An 18,174-nucleotide genomic window follows, 5' to 3' on the forward strand; every position below is an offset into this window, starting at 1 on the left:
TATTTGGTGCTTCAGCAACATTGGCTTCAACCCACACGCGAGACACGAGCAGACCATTGACTTTCCAGAGATCTAGTAACCGTAGGGCATGGGTTGCTTCTCTTCCGTCGGCGTTTATTACATGCCAGGGTACGGCACTCCTCCAGGAACCGAAGCGACTCCGCTCGAACTGGACCGTCTCACAGCCCTCGAGGCCAAACCCACATATATGGAGGCAAAAGTAGGTATCCGCTGGTGAAGTGCCGGGCATCACTGCTCCACGGAATTGAATAGATACCTAATACAGCAATACCGCTTGATGCTTCCAAAAATAAGAGAGTATTCGTAATACAATTCCCTATCGTATGTGTATCTGAATAGACATATCCCATAAAGTGCGGGCGTACGAGCAGCTGCATGCTGCTTCTATATGCACGAACCATGCCGTCCCGCGCTCCGTATTCATCTTACCTACCTGTAGGGAGTCTCGTACAAAGCACTCAGGTTAGTGCTTGATATCTGAATGGTAAAAAAACGGGTCTTCCTTCTCGCTAAAGCAGGCGACGGTCAGATTTTTACCTACTAGTTACCCGCAGCATGCTGTACGACATGCCCCGTCCGTCTGCAGTGTCGTGTCGGTCCGGCACAGAGGAGAAGGTTCTCCAAGCCGAGCATACTCGTAACCTCGACTTGTTGAGCAAATGATATTTCGGATGGCTTAGACCAACGCGGCGCTCAGATGATCTTCGGTCCAACGATCGTACTACTGGTTGTACCAGCGCTAGTAATTGTCACGACGCAGATGCTTGAGTAATTGGACTTTGTAAGTAAGCGTCGAAAAGACGGTCTGTCGCTCGGCGCGGCCGACTGACTGATGGTTCGCGCGGATGAGGCGCGTGAAAAGCATATTTCGTGTGAACCTAGAGGAGCAGTGCGTCCTCCAGCTCATTGGGCATCGCGAGGTGTTTGCCCCATTGGTGCCCGGCACCTCTAATTCGCTGTCTGTACGGTAGTCTAAGTGGATGTCTGGCGTTTTTGCTGCCTGGGCCCCTGTCCCGTTGGTCTCGACTGACGTGTTGGAAAGGTGCCGAGCCTGAGAGAGACGGGATGATGATGTCAAGGCCAAGGCGATCTCGCAGCTCTGCACCAACTCAGGGCGAATTCTCAGCAGCGATGCTCTGCACATCTGTTGGACATGATGCAACAGATGTGCAGTGGAAATGCGCGCACCAACGTGCAGTACAGAACAGAAACAAGAGCTGTGCTCCAGTGGCAATTCAGCTTCTGGTTCCCTTGCCGCCGCAGAGTCGGGGACCCATTGAGGACCCTGGATTTTCATCGTTGAGAGCTCTGGCCCCTCGCAAGATCAGCATTGCTGTGGATATGGCCCGAACAAGACCGATGCGCCGTCCCTGGTCGGTCACCAGTCACAGGTCATTCGGACCTTGGCTTGCTTGCAAAAGACAAAGTAGCGCATCGAGCCAGCCAGGCGGGGGTGGATAGTCATAGCAGCATACTCCGTAGCATAGGGAGAAATGGAGTGGGCGGCCGAGGAGTGCGCCGCCGATTCCTGCCCATACCAGGCCAGGACTTGGGACATCCAGCTTGCATTGCATTCACCGCATTTTCGTAGCTGTGTTTCAGAGAGCAAGGCCCTTCCTTGCCACTTGTGCTTGAATGTGGCATGTGAGCATCTCATCCCTCGCGCTGACGCTACCACAGTGACTCTAACTGTCAAACAGTGTGAGTGGGCTAGGGAATGATGGGCTGGAGCTGTGCTGCATCGTTGTTGATTGAGAAAGCGTCGATGGCATCATTGGGCGGCAGATGCGATGGAGGATGGGGGAGACGGACAGCTTGAGTGGTTGTAAATGGGTGCCATGTGCTGGTTGGATTGGCGTTGGGTGAAGACAACGCACCGACTGCTACTGCTACTGTATAACATCCATGGAAACAGGCGAGTGACGTTTCGACGCTGTGTTTTCGGCGCATTTTGGATTCAAGCCCTGATATGCAAAACAAAAGCAAAACCAAACCAACCTACCAAGGCAAGGAAGAAAAAGCAAGTACCAGGCAATTTCGGGCTGATACCTGGCGGGCTGAGGGCCGAGTCAAAAGTCCCAAGCTCGCATAAAGTGCTGGTACGAGGATTGCGCCTGCTTCCATGCCCTGCCCCCAGCATTTACGGCCATGCAAATGATGCCAACGATCAGGCTCATGGGTTTCTCTTTGCAAGGCGGTGGTTTTGCTGTCAATATCTCGGGTCGGGATCGTATTGGTGCGCCGTCATACTTGCAGCAAATCAAAATGGCAGTTGGAGCTTCTTCGTTCCTGTCCTTGGGGATCTGAGCTCTGCAACCAATCAGCGGCGGCACTTTAATAACGCAAGGAGAAAAGTGATGCACAACGACGGGACTCCTAAACTGGTCACCAGTTGCTAAAGTGCCTAGTAGCATCGAAACCCACAGCTGCGAGTGTGTCCTTGGATTGAATTTGCCAGTCAACCTGTCGATATTTGAAGTCCAGCGGTCCTGAATGTACAAGAGTTGGCATGTATGGAGTACCTGCAAGCTGCACAAGGCACTGCGGGATACACCAGGTACCCCATACTTGAACCTCCGCCAGCCGCTCTTGTACTGCACCAAATCCACAGCGCACACGCCGCCCCGCGCTCTCCGCCGCGGCTACTGCGCTGTGGCTCCTAGTGCTTGGCTCGCGCCACCTCAACTGGCAACGCCCCCAGTGGGCTCCAGCGTTCTGGGGCACCCCAAGAGCCCTAACAGCGCAGCGAACCCACTGTTAGCCCACTACCTAGCCCACTACGCAACCTGCTGCTGCTGAGCGCTAGCGGGAGTTGGCCGTGCTGGGGACTGCTGTTTTTTTCGCTTCCAGTGCTCGCCCTCGCCCCCACCGCCCTAAAGGCGCTCGTCTGCTGGTCCCGACCTCTTGGATTCCAACCCGACCTCTCCCTCACCATTCATTCGCCCATCACCAACAAAAGGCTCGAGCTGCCTCGCGAATAGGCCTCGCACAATCAGCCTTTTGGAGGGGCGATTTCCTGCTGCTTCTCGCTCGCAGCCAATCCATACTCGACTACTTATACGAACCGTCGCATCGCATCGTCGTCGCTGCCGTCGCCCCCCCAGCCCGGCATCTCCCTTTACGCACGTGCCTTGCATTGGAGCTGGAGCTGCTCTGCCGCCACACCATCTATCACGGCGCGCTGCGTGTCTTGTCTTGCGTCGATAGACACATCACTTTTTCCTTTCTTTTCCTTTCCCTTTCGGCCAGGCTAATCTCCCTGGTCTCCGAACCGGCTGGATTGTACTGCAGCCGTTTAGTATCTGGGAAATAAGCGAAACCTTGAACGGCGACCATCTCAGCTTGGTGACACGGCTTGCGACTCACAGCCCATTTCCAAGAGGCTAAACGCACTGGCGCCTGACGAGACTTGAGAGGGAACCTAAATCAAGGGCAGCGAAAAGCAAAGATCAAAAGAACAAAGAAGAAACGAACATGTCCATGTGCCGCCGCCATGTCCCGACTTTATTATTGGTGATGGCGCATCGCTTGGGTTAACTGTGCCGAAGCTGATATCCCGCATCTTCCGCGCCCTCGCTGAGCTTTACTTCCCGGCATTTGGATATTCCACTTCTATTCTCGTCTTCTCGTCTTATTTTCCTGTTCTTCTTTTTTTACCATTCGACGGCGCTACACGATATGCTAGGACGGCTTCTGCATCTTGGCTCCGGTGGCCAGTCTACGGGTCCTGCACAGTCCAACAATGGCTCTCGTCCTATCCTTTCCCTGGAATCTGTCCAAGAGGACTCACACACCCGCAATCTGCTTTTCCCCGACGCCCAGGATCTCTACCAGCATCGCAATGACCAAGTCTTTCCATTCTTCAATGCTCCGGCAACATCTGCCTCTCCGGCTAACGCTTTCGACTATAACGAGGACCTCGAGCTCGATGTAAAGGACGTCCGTGTCATCATCATGCAGGATGCGCTCGGTCCCACTAATGCATCTCTCCTCTTCGACAGCCACCCCCTTCCCGAGGCTGCAGCCTCTACTGAGAGGCATTCCACTGCTACCCAGGACGTGAAGAGGACGACGACAAACCCGCTTTCACCTCGCAAGGGGAGTCACAGCCAAAGCTCCCGGCCATCCATCCCCCATACGGATAGCTCTCAGTTTCGCCAGGGGGCATTTGACCGTCGGGCCTCGGTACATAGCCGTAGCCATAGCTTTGGGGAAACGGATGGGCAGCGAGCTGCGCGCGAGTATCGAGAGGAGTTGGCTACCTTCTCCAGCTGCATCTTTGGCAACTCAGAGCTCATGGCTTACAAGGGCACTTCCACAAAGGTCCACGTCGTGCCATCGGAATCTCGCATCCCGGACCATGCAAGCTCCATGTTCGGAGATGGCCGCAGCTCCATTGGACGTGCCACCGGCCGCTCGAGCAAGCTGTCCCAATCCTACTCGTCACAAACCGTATCTCCAACTCACCCGCAGTTGCCGACTGGCGCATCTACTCCGCGCCAGAGTGAGAGAAAGAAGGTTCTCATCACTCGACTCTTCCCGGTGACCCTCGCTGCCGACGACTTGGATTCCACCGTTACGCCTCCCAGCCGGTACTCAGATGACAATGGCGGCTTTCCATTTCCTCCCACCGGCGACGAGCCCGCCCAAAAGAAGAAGAAACCGCAGCCAAAGCAGCGGCGCACGCCAATGTACGCCGTAGTTCTCGTCGTACAGCTCCCACCGTCACCGTCACGCATATCTTCGGCCGTACCTCCTAAGCCTGTCTTTCGCGAGCCAGGATCGTACAATGACCAAGACCTCTTCTCCTCGTCCTACAGTTCAACTCGTATGTCTGGTTGGAACATGTCCGGATCGGGCCTTTACGGCGAAACTACCGACTCATCCTTTTCCATTGATGTCGAAGATCGCATCGATTCGCTTACAAAGCACTGGGACATCATCATGCGCACTCTGACTCATCTCCAGTCCATTGCTGCATTTAGGTTGCACACCATGCTTAAACAAACCGACATGGCCTCTCCAGGTCCTTACTCAGCCTCTTGGGCAAACATGAGCGCCAGGAGGCCGTCTCTTCCGACCGAGAGGCGCCTGGACGAATCACGAGTCAAGCCGTCTAAGGGTACTACTAAACTCGTCTCTTTGCTGCCTAACTGTCTCTCAGATGACGTTCATATTGCATCCGAGGTCGGTCTTGCCAGATCCAGAATTGTCATGGGCCTGAGCGCCTCCCGTGTCGTCACAGGACAAGGACGCTGGGGAATTTGGCGAGACGAAGCTATCTGGACATGCAAATGGGCTGTCGGGCTTAATCAAGGCGTCTTCCTCCACACTCTGCTTACCGGATTCTTGGCCACGCACGTTGACTGGCTTCAAGCACTCAGCTCTCCCGCGTACAGGAGGCGAGCACTGCTTCGAAAGCAGAACCAAAACGAAGATGATCTCTCACTACCGGCGCGGACCATTATCGTTTCAGATGATAAGATGGCCGCACGACGCATCATATTCTTGCTTTCTGCTTTCCTGCCGGCGAACCAGCACGTTCCCGGTCCCCGAGTGCATCGGCCAAGCACTTCAGCTTCGGTTGGTGCCTTCTCAAACTCTCCTCCCTCCTACGTTGTCCCTGTTGTCCGTGAAGAATCTCTTCGCCGCAAGATCAACCGCCGCACGGGGCTTGGGCGTGTCTCCCACTCCAGGACAGCAAGCCAAAGCACCCGGAGCGGCACGGTCTCGTCTCAAACGGGACACTTGAGCGCTGCGGACCAAGCGAGCCACCACAGGCGCGCTTCCGACGCTGCTTCCATCCGGACCACCGGGCTTCCAATTCCGGGCCATGACTTGATGAGCCGGAAGAGCAGTGTTGCTACTTCCACTATTATGCAGGACTCGACAATCCCGCACTTTGCAACTATTCAACGGGCCGATAGTCTTAGGTGGCGACGACCCGGAAGTAGTGGCAGTGCTGCTGCTGATGACCTCAAGCGATCCCTGAAAAGGGGCGAAAGCGGCACAGCAGGAAATGCGCGGCCCCCAAGCCAAGGCCTGCGATGGGGCAACCTTATGAGCGGACTGTGGAGCGCACGCCGCCGTGAGTCAATGGACAGCGGCAGCACGTATAGCCAAGCCAGCGATCTCCGGTCACCAATCAAGGCGGGCTTCTCTCAAGCAAACAAGCTTTCCGACCTGGCTCAGCTGTCTCTCGCTGAAGAAGGGCCTGATAGGCGGCTGGGAAATCTACGCCGGGCAAGCAATGCCAGGGATGTCGACGTCACGCGGGAAACCACCGAGCGCGGCCGCAAGTCCTTCACCCAGAGCGACAGGACGCCTGACCCTAACGGCGCCTTTGAGTCTCCCGTCAAGACTTCCATCAACGCGGACGATGGCGTCATTGATGTTGATGTTCCATTCCCGGATTACATTGCCTCATTTGAATCAGCCATCAGTTCTCCCTCTAGCAGCGGGTACCTTTCAACACCTGGGTTGCCCGGCCTTGACTCCTTTGAGCAGACTGGACGCATCTCGATCGACGGCGACCTGCCCCTTAACGCGGCCGGCTGGTTAAACCGCTTCCATCCCGACTTTGTCCTGCAGGGCCTTCCTCCCCAAGAGGGCCTCCTTGAGAAGATCAAGGCCGCGCTCCAAGCTGAGCCTACTCCGGTAGTTGTCCAATCTGACGCCAACGACGTGACTGAGCGCTGGGTTGATGTCAGCTCGGCTCTTGTCGCCGACACCACCACAGACTCGATTCTTCGCATTACCTACCGCAGGCTGGTGAAGCCAAGGCCAACTGTGGAAAAGCCCGTGATTGGAGGTGTTGCCATCACTCCCTCCGTTTTGCCTCATGAAACGACGTTGGATGAAGAGTGGATTGAGGAAACAGTAACCGTGCCTGATGAGAATCTTGCAGATGCCTTGGAGAAGGTTATTCACCTCATCCCAGACTCTAGTAAAGAGCACTCTTCTGCCTCTTCCCAGGTTCATGTTGATATCCTCGGCCCTATCGAGAGTGGTGGCAGCAGTGCCATACCGGATACGCTCTCGGAGTCAACGCAGATGCCGGAGCCTCCACTCGAGATACCGCGGAGACAGTGCAAGACGGTTGTGCTGTCTGCTTTGGAAGACACTATCCGAGAGGTTATCGACAATGACGACGGCAACAATTTTGGACGCAACAAGCAAGGGCCAGCTAGCGAGAGCGTTCTGCGTGACGCGGTTAGGCAGTGGGCAAGCACTCTTGACTCTAGCGAATAAGCCCCGAGGGCAGCAACACTCTCCCTCTTGTATCATCTTTCTTTATTTCTTTCTGTTCTTGTCTTCTATAACACTTCCTCTGACGTTTCTCCCTATTAACGACGTTATGAACTTTTGGTTTCTACGATATGGGACGACCAACCAAACGAAGCTTGTATCACCACCACTACCCTAATACTCTGGTTCCTACTCCCAACATATGATACCCCAGCGGTGCAAAGATGTTTTAACGCACCTCATCTTTTGATTTTATCGGTTGGTTCGGAAACCAATATACGATTGTTCCAATTCCAGCTCTATACGGCCATGCTCTTGAAGATTCTGTCTCTCCAGCTCTCTTTTGGCCTAGCGATATTTTGATTTTTTTTTTGCTCGCGTTTATTTTTGAGCGAGGCGTTGGATGGACATGACAGAAACGGGCTATGACTGCTACGTTGAACTTAGCCACACAAGAGCTCTCTTTTTGCTAAGAAATTTTGATAGAGTACGCTTTTTATTAATTTGAAAGACAACAAATTATGTTCATTTCAATCTATTTTACTGGCGCGTGTGATGATATTGTGTAAGATATGCAGTGATATTGGTAATGGGAATCTCCCTTTTTGTGCTTCTATGCGGAACACCATTGATACATATACTTGCTTTCAAAGAAATTAATACAGTACTTTAACCGAGTTTCTATCACGCTCATTTATCTCCTTCGGCCATTTCCTGCCTTTGCTGACTGATGTCTGCCCGTCTTCGCCCTCTTGCGCTCCTTCTCCTCTCTGGCCTTGCGGATATCAGTCAATCCCTTGACCTCCTTCTTACTGCCCATGCCATCCTTGAAGCGTCCAACACGCTTCTCGCGCGCCTCGTTGACTCTCTTCTTGCGCACGTGGAAGTCATCCCTATACTTGTCGGCCTCCTTGGGCGCAAGCTCCTTCTTGTGCTTGTACCGCACGCCCGACGGCAGCTGTGTAGTAGCACTACCAGGTTTAACCAGCTCGCCAACCTGAGGCAGCTTATGAACACGATGAGCCTTCTTCCACTTGTCGAAGCGGCCACTGCTAAAACTGGCAGCAATCTTGACGCCGCTCTCGCCGACAATCATCTTTGCGCCCTTGGAGCCGTCCTCGTCGTTTGCGCTGTTGACGTACTTCTTGGACTTGGCGTCCCAGCGCATGCGCGGCTTCGTGGGCGCGCCAAAGGCCTTTGCCGTGTCGTCGTTGGTCAGGTCCATCGTTGCGTCGCGGGCGAGCTCGACGAAGCTGGAGCCCTGGCCGCCCGAGTGGACTCCGTAGCCGCGCTCTTCGGCGGCGTTGATGGTACGGGGGGTGTAAGACATGAAGACGTCGTTGTCGCGCCAGTCGGTCCGGCCCTTTTCTTTCCTCGTCTTTCCGGTGTTGGTGATTGTGACCTCGAGATCGTCGCCGTATTCATCATCGTCATCCTCATCCATATTCGCGTCTTCGTCGCTATCTAGAGCTGGAGCGCCACCGTAGTCGTCGTCGACCTCCATTTCCTCGTCGTTGGCTTCTTCCTTCTTGCGCGGCTTGACTCTCTTGCGGAGCTGCTTCATCACTTCTGCCGCCTCGCTCGTCGCCTTGTCTCCTTGTCCAACCTCGAAAATCGTCTCCTGAGGCTTAAAGTTGCTAATCTTGGCCAGCATGGCAGCACGAGCTTCTTCTGCGCCGTCGACGTCCTTGCCGAAGAGCGGATGCAGCTGCGACCAGCCCCTGGATGCAACCTCCTCTCTTGAACGCTTTGCGCTCTGGCTTGAGGCAGAGTTTCGCGTCTTCATGTAGAGCTTTTCTGCTTTGGAGGCAACGATTCGCAGCGCATCGACGTCTTCGTTCTCATGAAGGAATTTGTTGAACCATTCTACGTGGGTTCCAACAGCGTCTCGTTGCAAAGCTCCAACAACAACATCGTCAGTGTATGATGGTTCCGTCTCTGTTTGTCCGACAACTAGCTTCTTGCCCAAGAAGAGTTGTAGATCTAGAAGATATGGGGCATCCACATCTCGGACCAGACTGTAAGCCCAACCTCTCTGACCTGCACGAGCGGTACGACCAACTCGGTGGATAAATACCTTTGGCTGAGGGGGGAAGTCGTAGTTGATGACGTTGGCCAAAACAGGAATATCGATACCTCTGGCAGCGACATCTGTGACGACAAGCAGATTCGTCTTGCCCATCCGGAACTCCTCAACCTGTATTCGTCGAGCGGTTTGGTCAAGAGAACCATACACGTGGGATGTTGCAAATCCAGCGCTCTTTAGTAGATTGTATAGATATTCGACGTGATGCTTTGTAGCTGTGAAGATAATCGTCGAGTGCTGTGTGGGCTTTCCGGCGCCGTTGTCTGGCTGGCGCTTCCGCTTCTTTGAATTCTTCTCCGTCTCATCCTCAGCGCCCGCGGGAGGTCCTAGAGGAACTTTGATGACGTCGTGGAGAATATGTAGCAGGGATCCTTCCTTTTCAGCTCCCTTGACGGAGAAGAATGCCGTCTCCAAGTCAGGGGAAACCTTGGTGTCTGCGTCGAGTCGCACAAGACTGGGATCCTGTAGACCGGCTCGGGCAAACTCGACTAATGAAGCTGGAAGTGTCGCGGAGAAGAGGAGTGTCTGTCTTGAAAGGGGGAGGGCGTGTAGAATCTCGGTTAACTGAGTAGCGAAACCCATCTCGAAAAGTCTATCGGCCTCGTCAAAGACGACGTATTTGATTGATGAGAGATCAAGTCCCATCTCAACCTTGAGATGCAGGAATCGACCTGGAGTGGCAATGACAATATCAGGATTGGCGGACATGAAGCCGAACTGTTCCTCCAAGCTGTCACCACCGACCAAAAGCACCGACTTGAGATCTGTTCCTCGGCCGAGTTCCTTGACAACCTTGAGGGTCTGGATGGCCAGTTCTCGCGAGGGTGAAAGAATCAGTGCTCGGCTACCAAATTTGGAACTGTGGGCGCGCAGTCGCTCAATCATGGGGATGACGAATGCCGCAGTCTTTCCTGAACCTGTTCTGGCCATGCCGACGACGTCTTTCCGCTCGAGAACCAGGGGGATCGTTTTCCTCTGAATCGGGGTCGGGACTGAGAATCCTTTGCGAGCGATGGCCTTGAGAAGGTTCGCATTGAGACCTGTAAAGATTTAGAATTAGGTAAACGCTTTGATCGAGAGCCAATGCATCGCAAAGCTCGTCCTTTCTCTGGCTCTCCAACTCACCCATTGCCTGAAAGCCACCGCCTTTCTTGACTGTTCTGCCCTTCAGGTTTGAAGCTTTGCGATATGAAGCTGCCTGCTGCAGCGCAATGAATGCCTCATCATCTTCTTCACCTCCTCCAGCCGCGCCCGCATTGAGAAAGGCATCAAAGTCCAATCCATCCTGGCCATCTTTGCTCATTCCCTGCGCTCCATTGTCCTCGTCGCCGGGATATAATGAGTCGAGAATGTCCAGCTCGGGCTCTGAGGCCGCCGGTGAAGCTGCGCGACGACTGGGCATGATGGACAACCAGCGAAATCTTTCGCTATACTGAATGTAATTTTTGCGTTCGTCTCACTGCCACCAGCCTCAACGTGCTGGAACTTGAAACTCGCGGCCAACTTTTTTTCTTCTCCATCTAAAAGTTCGGGCCTTATCTTATCGGCCCCAGTGGGGGTGCGGAATTATGGACCCCGGTTGAGTCTTAATGCGGCATCGCATCCACTCTTTTTCGCTGCTACATTCGAGCCTTGCGCGAATCATCGCTCCAATTGACAAAAGGCACGCGAGAAGCTGCCTTACCAACATCCCAACCGCTCACCTCACGCTCGTTGTTCCTCCTCCGTTTCTTGTCGCCAAAGAACCGTTTGTTGCATACTTATAAAGCGAAAGACTTTCGGCTGATACCGTCGTCATAATGGCGGATGCGACTACAAAGGATGATAAAGATGCCCTCGATGCCCTCGAGCTAGAGGCCAAGGAATTCGACAAGGTTCGCTGCAGCTACCCTCCTCTTTCCGCCGCGCAGAATCAAATCAGTTGAATGCTAACAAAATCGAATCCTAGGATGCCGAGATTGATCGGATCCTCAAGGCATTCCGCCTCGATGCGTGAGCACGCCTCTCAAAATCCAGGATATCCCACCATCTAACACTCATCTCTACAGATACGCCGTTCTAGACCTGCAGCCCGGCGTCCCGGAATCAGACATCAAAGTGACATACCGCAAGAAATCCCTCCTCATCCACCCCGACAAGACCAAGAACCCGCGTGCGCCCGACGCCTTTGACCGGCTGAAGAAGGCCCAGACGGAGCTCATGGACGAGAAGCACCGCGAGCGCCTCGACGAGGCCATCGCCGACGCCCGCATGCTGCTCATCAGGGAGAACAAGTGGACCGTCGACAGCCCCGAGCTCAAGACGGACGAGTTCGCCAAGAAGTGGCGCGACAAGACGCGCGAGGTGCTCATCGACAATGAACATCGCAGGAGGCGCCAGATGAAGGCCCAGCTGCAGGAGGAGGGCAGGGAGCAGCGGCGGCAGGACGAGGAGGTTGAGGACAGGAAGCGCAAGAGGCAGCATGAGCAGGACTGGGAGGCGACGCGGGACGTCAGAATTAATAGCTGGCGGCAGTTTCAGAAGGGCAAGGGGGGTGGTGATGACAAGAAGAAGAAGAAGAAGCTTAAGCCGATTGGTTGAAGGAGAGGGAGGAGTGAAGTAAATCATATGAACGGAATCGTCAGAGCTCCCTTTGAGCTACCTCTTTGCTTTTTGCGAGGAGTGGGGAGGCAAAGGGGCTGAAGGGTCTTTTGGTTGGAGGATGATATCTTTCCTTGTGAGTCGCTTGGAGTTTAATGAAGGTTTTACGTCTGACAATGGTAGCCAAGCATATCATACCATCGGCACAAACAGGTCTCAGCAGATTCTCGCTGCCTCAACAAAAATTTGGGTCATGGTGAAGCATGTTCTGGCATGGATTTAGAAACAAGATGGAAATCACAGAATATACGGTTTTTACACGGCTAAGACCGATGATGAATCTGGCTGCCCGACAATACCACAGTCATGATTCAAAACCGCGTCTGAGCTTAGAACACAAAGCACATAGAAATACCTAGGTAGCAAACAGCGCCGTATATATATCAAAGAGGGGAGATTGGCCTCCGCGAAAACCGCGTCTCTTCGTCCCCCTCTCCCCCTTTCTTATTTTTCTTTCAAAATCATCTCTCAGTTATTAATATACACAATGCCCAAAGCATCTACCGCCGCCAGTAAACCCCCAAAAGCCAGGGCCCCAAACCGATCTGAGCAAAAACGCCGCCGTCAAATAATATCATACATAATTCAAGGCCTTCTTTTTTTTTCAACGACAACACCGTCGAATGCAAGCTCTCTCCTTTTTTTGTGATGAGTGTGTGTGAATGTGTTTAGTTTCCAGCTCTATGCAAAATGATCCTCCCTGCTCCTTTCGGAGCTACCAACGTTTCATGCATGATCGCGTTAGGTTTTTCAATTTTTTAGAATTTTGGTTTCCTCGGTTCAAATGTCGTACGAGTAAAAGCGAAGTAGGTTGGTGATAGATTTGGCACTATTTCTAGAAGATATGAGGAGCTTAGTCGGACGCAGACTTGTTCTCCTTCTTCCCCTTGTCGTCGCTAGTGGATTCGCCGGTAGATCCAGAGGTTCCAGAGGCGTCCTTTTCATGTGCGGGATGGTGAGTCAGATTATGCCACATGGACTTGAGGAATCCCTCATCTTTGTGAGAATCAGGGTCTTTGGGATCAGGGCTGCACGTCAAAAAATCTGCGTGTTAGTAAAGCGATCGCGGCAGCTCAAGTTTTGGAATCTCCCTCTGACCTTGAAACGTTCATAACGCGGCGAGCTGACTTGTCGTCCATCTCATCGGCGAGCATCTCGAGAATGGTGCGCTGGCTGGCGCTGAGCGACTTGGGCATCTTGACTCGGAATTCGACCTTTAGATCACCGGAACCCGCTCTCCGCGAACCGAGGCGCTGCATACCCATGCCCGGCAGAGTGACCTTGTCGCCGGTGTTGGTACCGGTGGCCACCTTGAGGTTAACCGTGCCGTCCAGCGTGGGAATTGTGACCTGTCCGCCGAGAATGGCCGTGGTGAGAGGGATGTTAGCTGTGTAGAGAATATTTGAGCCCTCGCGGCTGAACTTGGGGTCCGTAGCAACCCGAACAAAGACGTAGAGATCTCCGCGCTGGGCCCGGGCATCGGGGCTGGTGGACCTTCCGGTTATGGGAGCATCACCGGCCCCGTCTATCCGGAGCCGCATGCCGTCCTCGATACCTGCGGGGATGTCGACGGTGATGGTCTTCTTATTGCGCACGACACCCTGGCCAGAGCACGTCCGGCACTCGGAGCTCTTTGGGATCGTTGAACCAGTTCCTCCACAACTTCCGCATGTCGAGGCCATCTGGAAGCCGCCCTGCGCATAGTGCACCCGCGTTCCGGTTCCTTCACAACTGTGGCACTGAGACCTCTGAGCGCCAGACTTCAAGCCACTGCCGGAGCATGTGTTGCAAGATTCGACAGGTGTGATGGTGATAGTTTTGCTCGTTCCCTTGGCTGCCTCCATGAAGCTGATGCTCACATGAGACTCGATGTTGTCGCCCACGAGAATCTCCTGCTGGAAAGGATTCGATCGACGGCCACCAAAAGCCGAAAACAAGTCCTCAAAGTTGAAACCGCCGCCGAAACCTCCGCCGAATCCACCCTGTGCACCGAATCCCGCGAAAGGATTGCCGCCAGCTGCGCCTGCAAAGGGATTGCCTCCGGCCGCGTTGGGATCAAAGCTGGCATCACCGAATTGGTCGTATTGCTCCCTCTTCTTGGGGTCGGAGAGGATCTCGTAGGCGGTTTGGATCTCGCCAAACTTGTCTTTTGCCGTGGGATCCTTGTTGGTGTCGGGGTGGAACTTCTTGGCCAAGCCGTAGTATGCCTTTTTGATCTCGGCGGCGGTTGCGGACTTGTCTACGCCGAGGGCCTTGTACGGATCCTTCTGCAGCAAGGTATTGGTCGCGTGGAAAGTCTAATATCACCAACATGTTGTCAGTATCTAGCTTCTAAGTTATCCATTTCTTGTGTTGAGAACCTACCCTCTGAGACGCTCGAGCATTGTGCTCTTTCCGGGCATTGGGTCGCTCAGCTCGAGAGCGGAAAGAAGCCGTGTGAAGCCGAGCGCCTTTTCGGAGGCATTGCTGGAGTTTCGGTCCCCCGGAGAGATTATGGCTCTTTGCAAGTGCGCGCGCCGGAGCCGCGGCCTTGAAGAGGAGGTTGGACATTGCTGAAGATGTCAAAATCTCAATATATTCTTTCGTCTTCCTTCTTTTTCGATTAGTCTTGTCCTCCGATTGCCTCTCAATCCTTCACCTAAACCGAGCAAAACCCGAACAGAGATAAAGATCAGACAGAAGGAGACCGAGTAGCAGATGGAAAGCTAAGGAAAAGAGAATCGGCTCTACGGCGATCGGCTCGAAATTTGTCCCCTCCAAAAAGTTATTAAGCAGCTCTCCACCAAAAGCTTCCACGGACGTCGATGTTTGCGACGAGAAATAATTTAGACGAACATGCACCGAAAAAAGGTGGGGGTAAATTGATTCTCTGGCTGGTCATTGGAATTGCCGCGTTTTTGCCGATTTTAAGCCGAGCTCGAGCTGTCTTGCGAACGCCTTTTGCGTGCCTGATGATTGGTGGCTCGCTCTCCGCGCCTCCGATATGCCGTCATAACCCGGCCGATCCCGCCCTCGTGCCGTTTTGCTTGGGAGAATGGCTTCGCTGAGGAAACGGATAATTGCACTCGATCGGCTCTGTGGACAGCTTCAATTATGGGGGAGATTCTGCGCCTGTAGCATGGGCGATATTAGTAAAGCTCCGAATAATACAGAGTGCCAACGCTCATACAGCAGAGGCCTGCCCTTGTCACTTCTCTATTACTGCACGCCGAGAATTGATAAGCCAGCCGCTCAAAGGGACCCACTGACATGGGTGACAGGCAGACTGGCGGACTGACTGACGAAGCTCGCGAACAGCTTCACTCATGCAATTGGACGCGAATATTACTATGGATGCTCATCAGGTGATGTTAGACGTGCTGCTCACTGTAATGCGCATATCAACCCGACGTTACTAAGGTACGGTTACCTCTATCAGGTCAGCCTGCAGCTCACATCCATTGAGTGGCAAGCAAAAGTACTCGGTACAATGCTGCGAGGAACGGAGCGCTTTTGCTGGCTGTACCAGGCGACCTGTCGGGCAGCTCCATGCACAGCCAAGCGACGCCCGAGCCGTTGGCCTGATGACATGCAGCGCTGTGGACTTAAGTACCGAGTACGAGTAACATGCAAGACTGCGCAGCAAGTGGATCGTCGAACCACCTGAGCCAGGCCCGTGCCCTGTGAAGGAATTTCTTCAGTGTGTCTCTGATCCTTGTGCATGTTTCGTGTCCCTCCTATGTCTCGCATGCAATGTTTCACGCCACCGTTTTTTTTCTAAAGACAGCACGAGAAAAAAGGAAGAAGCTAGCCGTAGATTCATTCGATATCATGTTGTATTCGTCAATTCTCTACAGGATATTTATAAACAGAAAACACCAATTCGTCCCCTTCTATATGAGCGGCGCTGCGAATTCCAGACCAGTGCCTGTCGATATGCTGCTTAAAACAGTTGAACCAGTCCCAAACCGGCGGGTTCTTTGGCCCGTAGTACCATTGTAACAAGTGGCGCGATAGAGCACACCGCGATGTGCCTCGCAGGAAACCAGTGAGAGAGAGAGCAAGAAGAAAAAGAAAAGAAGAAAAGAAAAACAAAAGCCATCAGAGTGCCAAACGACTCCCACGGGTATCTACCCACCACGTACACACATCTGGTGTCGTGCTCAGGAACCTTGTAACGCCAAAAACACCAATCCATGCCAGTAAAACGATGCAGCTGCTCACCAGAGCTCTCCATTTATGAGGCACCAGGTCACTCAGCCACGACAATGACTTGCTTGACCGTGCCTTGGTCTTTTACGACCTGGTGATTGCGTACTTTGTATATGAAGTCGACAATGACATCGTTCTCCTGGATGCCCAGCCCATTGAAGTGCTTGCGCACGGCCAGGGCGAGCTGGTCTTTGGACTGTCGCTTGATCTGCTGCTTGCGGACCATTGTGGGAGAGTATAGGCCCAAGCTGCCGGGTCGCGAGAGCACCCAATTGTGGAAGGAACTCGAGTAGGACGACGGCGTGGTCAGCTCGTGCTCGCGGAGGTAGGCGTGGAGGGATCGTCGCTCGAAGGAGGCCCAGGGAAGCTGTGAGGTTATGTTAGCATCGCTTCTGGACGCTGTCGACGTGCTGAGTTGAGGATTGGAGAGGTGGACTAAGCAACCACCGAGGGACAAGACGTACGCTTGGGAGCAGGGCTTCGGTCGGCACCTGGACAGGCACAGATGTGGGAGCGGGATGAAGGTCGTGTTTGGCAGCGTGAGTCTGCTGGCTTGCGCCGCGGCGCATCTTTGTCGAGCCGTGGCCGTTCTTTTTTTCAACGGGAGCGTCGGCCTTGTGCTCGTCGTGATCTTTTCGAGACGTCTTGGTCGGAGCCATCGTAGAGGAGAGAGAGAGAGGAAAGTGGACCGATCAGGGCAATGCAAGCTGTGGCTTTGGAGCTGCTAGACGAAGAAGCAGGAGCGAGAATGCGGGATATGGAGCTGTGGGAAAAGGTGAGGAGACGGAAGATCGTCACATCTCATGGACGAAAAGTGCTCAGCTGGTTTGGCTTGCGTGTGGGCTGCGAGGTTCGGAGGAGAAGCGAGGGTCTGGACAAGGAACCTGGAGGGAGAGGCTTTGGCAGTGCAGCACCTGACTCTTGCTAATGCTATGGCCGCCTTTTTTTCCGCTACGAGGGCGAGTACAGGAACGTTGAACCGGCACTGTGGGCGGAATGACGCGCTACCGAGCCTTGACAGCGCCGAGCAAAGTACCGCTGACGGCGTTGCTCGGTGCGAGGGTACCTGTCGCTGTCCTTGACCTTCCGCCCTCAGAAAGTGGGGGAGCCACCAAGGCGCTTCTGGTGGGGTCGCTTTTAATGCGTCGCGTGCACCGAATTGGCGTCTAAGAGGATGCGTGTGCCGGTGCCTTTTTTTTGCCAGCCAGAGCCAGCCATTAGCAGCGCTAGAGCACATGGGACGAGAGTTAGGCCAAGTGCGGTAGGTACTGCATGTTGGTGGCAGACAGTATGCGGCGCCATGTACCTACAGTGGTGCATTGAGCAGAGCTACTTGCATCAATGGCTTTGCTAGGGCGGGCTTTTGACTTTTTCTTCCAGTCGCTTTCTTCTTTTTCTTCTCCATTGCTTCTTTCTTCTTTTCTAGGTGCTCGCCTCTTTGAACTCTGCCGGATTTGCCACTATGGGGATTTTCTTTCTTCCCGTTCAATTTTTTTTGTTCCTGGTGCAAGGTGCTAGCGCCTGGATAAGCGCGGTGCAAGTTGTGCAGCGTCTCACCAGGAGAAAAAAAAAAGATCGGATTAAGACATACAGCTGAGTCAAGGATCTGCCATAGCCGCGGTTATTCTTTTTGAAGAAAAATTAGACCCAAACATTTCTTTGCTCTGTCAAGCGCCTATCTGGTACCAGGTAAGTATTAAGGATTAGGCAGGTATTCGCAAATGCTGTGCCGCTGCTGCTGCTGAAGAAAAATAAAATAAAAAGCACGATGAACCCCGAATTGCGATAAGATATCGGTGATGTCACTGGAGTCCCTAACAATAAACTACCGCATTAGGGCTAGCACCAAGCCATTGACTTCTCGGTCTCAATGCCCATAGCTCGAGATCCTAATTCCAACACCGTGCTTATATTTAGGTACATGGAATTGTCAAGCTTAGAGACATTAGCAATATCTTACATGCATAGTTCGTACAATGAACCCAGCT

At 53.5% G+C, this 18,174-nt stretch overlaps 6 protein-coding genes across 6 annotated transcripts; 2 read left to right on the forward strand and 4 right to left on the reverse strand.

The window, feature by feature from the left end:
• Positions 1–591: 591 nt before the first annotated feature.
• V8C40DRAFT_169444 (uncharacterized protein) lies at positions 592–1,584 on the reverse strand. The gene has a single exon (XM_083211590.1). The coding sequence runs from the start codon at positions 1,316–1,318 to the stop codon at positions 761–763; it is 558 nt and encodes a 185-aa protein (XP_083075366.1). The 5' UTR covers positions 1,319–1,584; the 3' UTR covers positions 592–760.
• A 1,932-nt stretch (positions 1,585–3,516) lies between these two features.
• V8C40DRAFT_169489 (folliculin-interacting protein N-terminus-domain-containing protein) lies at positions 3,517–7,788 on the forward strand. Its single transcript, XM_083211591.1, has one exon. It carries the CDS (start codon positions 3,700–3,702, stop codon positions 7,270–7,272), a length of 3,573 nt encoding a protein of 1,190 aa, XP_083075367.1. The 5' UTR covers positions 3,517–3,699; the 3' UTR covers positions 7,273–7,788.
• A 175-nt stretch (positions 7,789–7,963) lies between these two features.
• V8C40DRAFT_263643 (ATP-dependent RNA helicase DBP10) lies at positions 7,964–10,757 on the reverse strand (the record flags this gene model as incomplete). Its single annotated transcript, XM_083219486.1, has 2 exons — positions 7,964–10,395; positions 10,481–10,757. 2 exons carry the CDS (start codon positions 10,755–10,757, stop codon positions 7,964–7,966), a joined length of 2,709 nt encoding a protein of 902 aa, XP_083075368.1.
• Positions 10,758–10,989: 232 nt separating this feature from the next.
• Positions 10,990–12,482, forward strand: V8C40DRAFT_238477 (uncharacterized protein). Its single transcript, XM_083214452.1, has 3 exons — positions 10,990–11,229; positions 11,304–11,347; positions 11,404–12,482. The coding sequence occupies exons 1-3, from the start codon at positions 11,155–11,157 to the stop codon at positions 11,933–11,935; spliced, it is 651 nt and encodes a 216-aa protein (XP_083075369.1). The 5' UTR covers positions 10,990–11,154; the 3' UTR covers positions 11,936–12,482.
• A 264-nt stretch (positions 12,483–12,746) lies between these two features.
• On the reverse strand, positions 12,747–14,672 carry V8C40DRAFT_169513 (uncharacterized protein). Its single transcript, XM_083211592.1, has 3 exons — positions 14,360–14,672; positions 13,094–14,292; positions 12,747–13,023 (listed from the first exon to the last, which is right to left on the reverse strand). Exons 1-3 carry the CDS (start codon positions 14,543–14,545, stop codon positions 12,849–12,851), a joined length of 1,560 nt encoding a protein of 519 aa, XP_083075370.1. The 5' UTR covers positions 14,546–14,672; the 3' UTR covers positions 12,747–12,848.
• Positions 14,673–16,073: 1,401 nt separating this feature from the next.
• Positions 16,074–17,198, reverse strand: V8C40DRAFT_169531 (histone deacetylase complex subunit SAP30 Sin3-binding domain-containing protein). Its single transcript, XM_083211593.1, has 2 exons — positions 16,651–17,198; positions 16,074–16,553 (listed from the first exon to the last, which is right to left on the reverse strand). Exons 1-2 carry the CDS (start codon positions 16,843–16,845, stop codon positions 16,227–16,229), a joined length of 522 nt encoding a protein of 173 aa, XP_083075371.1. The 5' UTR covers positions 16,846–17,198; the 3' UTR covers positions 16,074–16,226.
• Between the last annotated feature and the right edge of the window lie 976 nt (positions 17,199–18,174).

The sequence above is a fragment of the Trichoderma camerunense genome (genome assembly GCF_050948025.1).
Source record: "Trichoderma camerunense strain CBS 138272 chromosome Unknown V8C40scaffold_5, whole genome shotgun sequence".
NCBI lineage: Eukaryota > Fungi > Ascomycota > Sordariomycetes > Hypocreales > Hypocreaceae > Trichoderma > Trichoderma camerunense.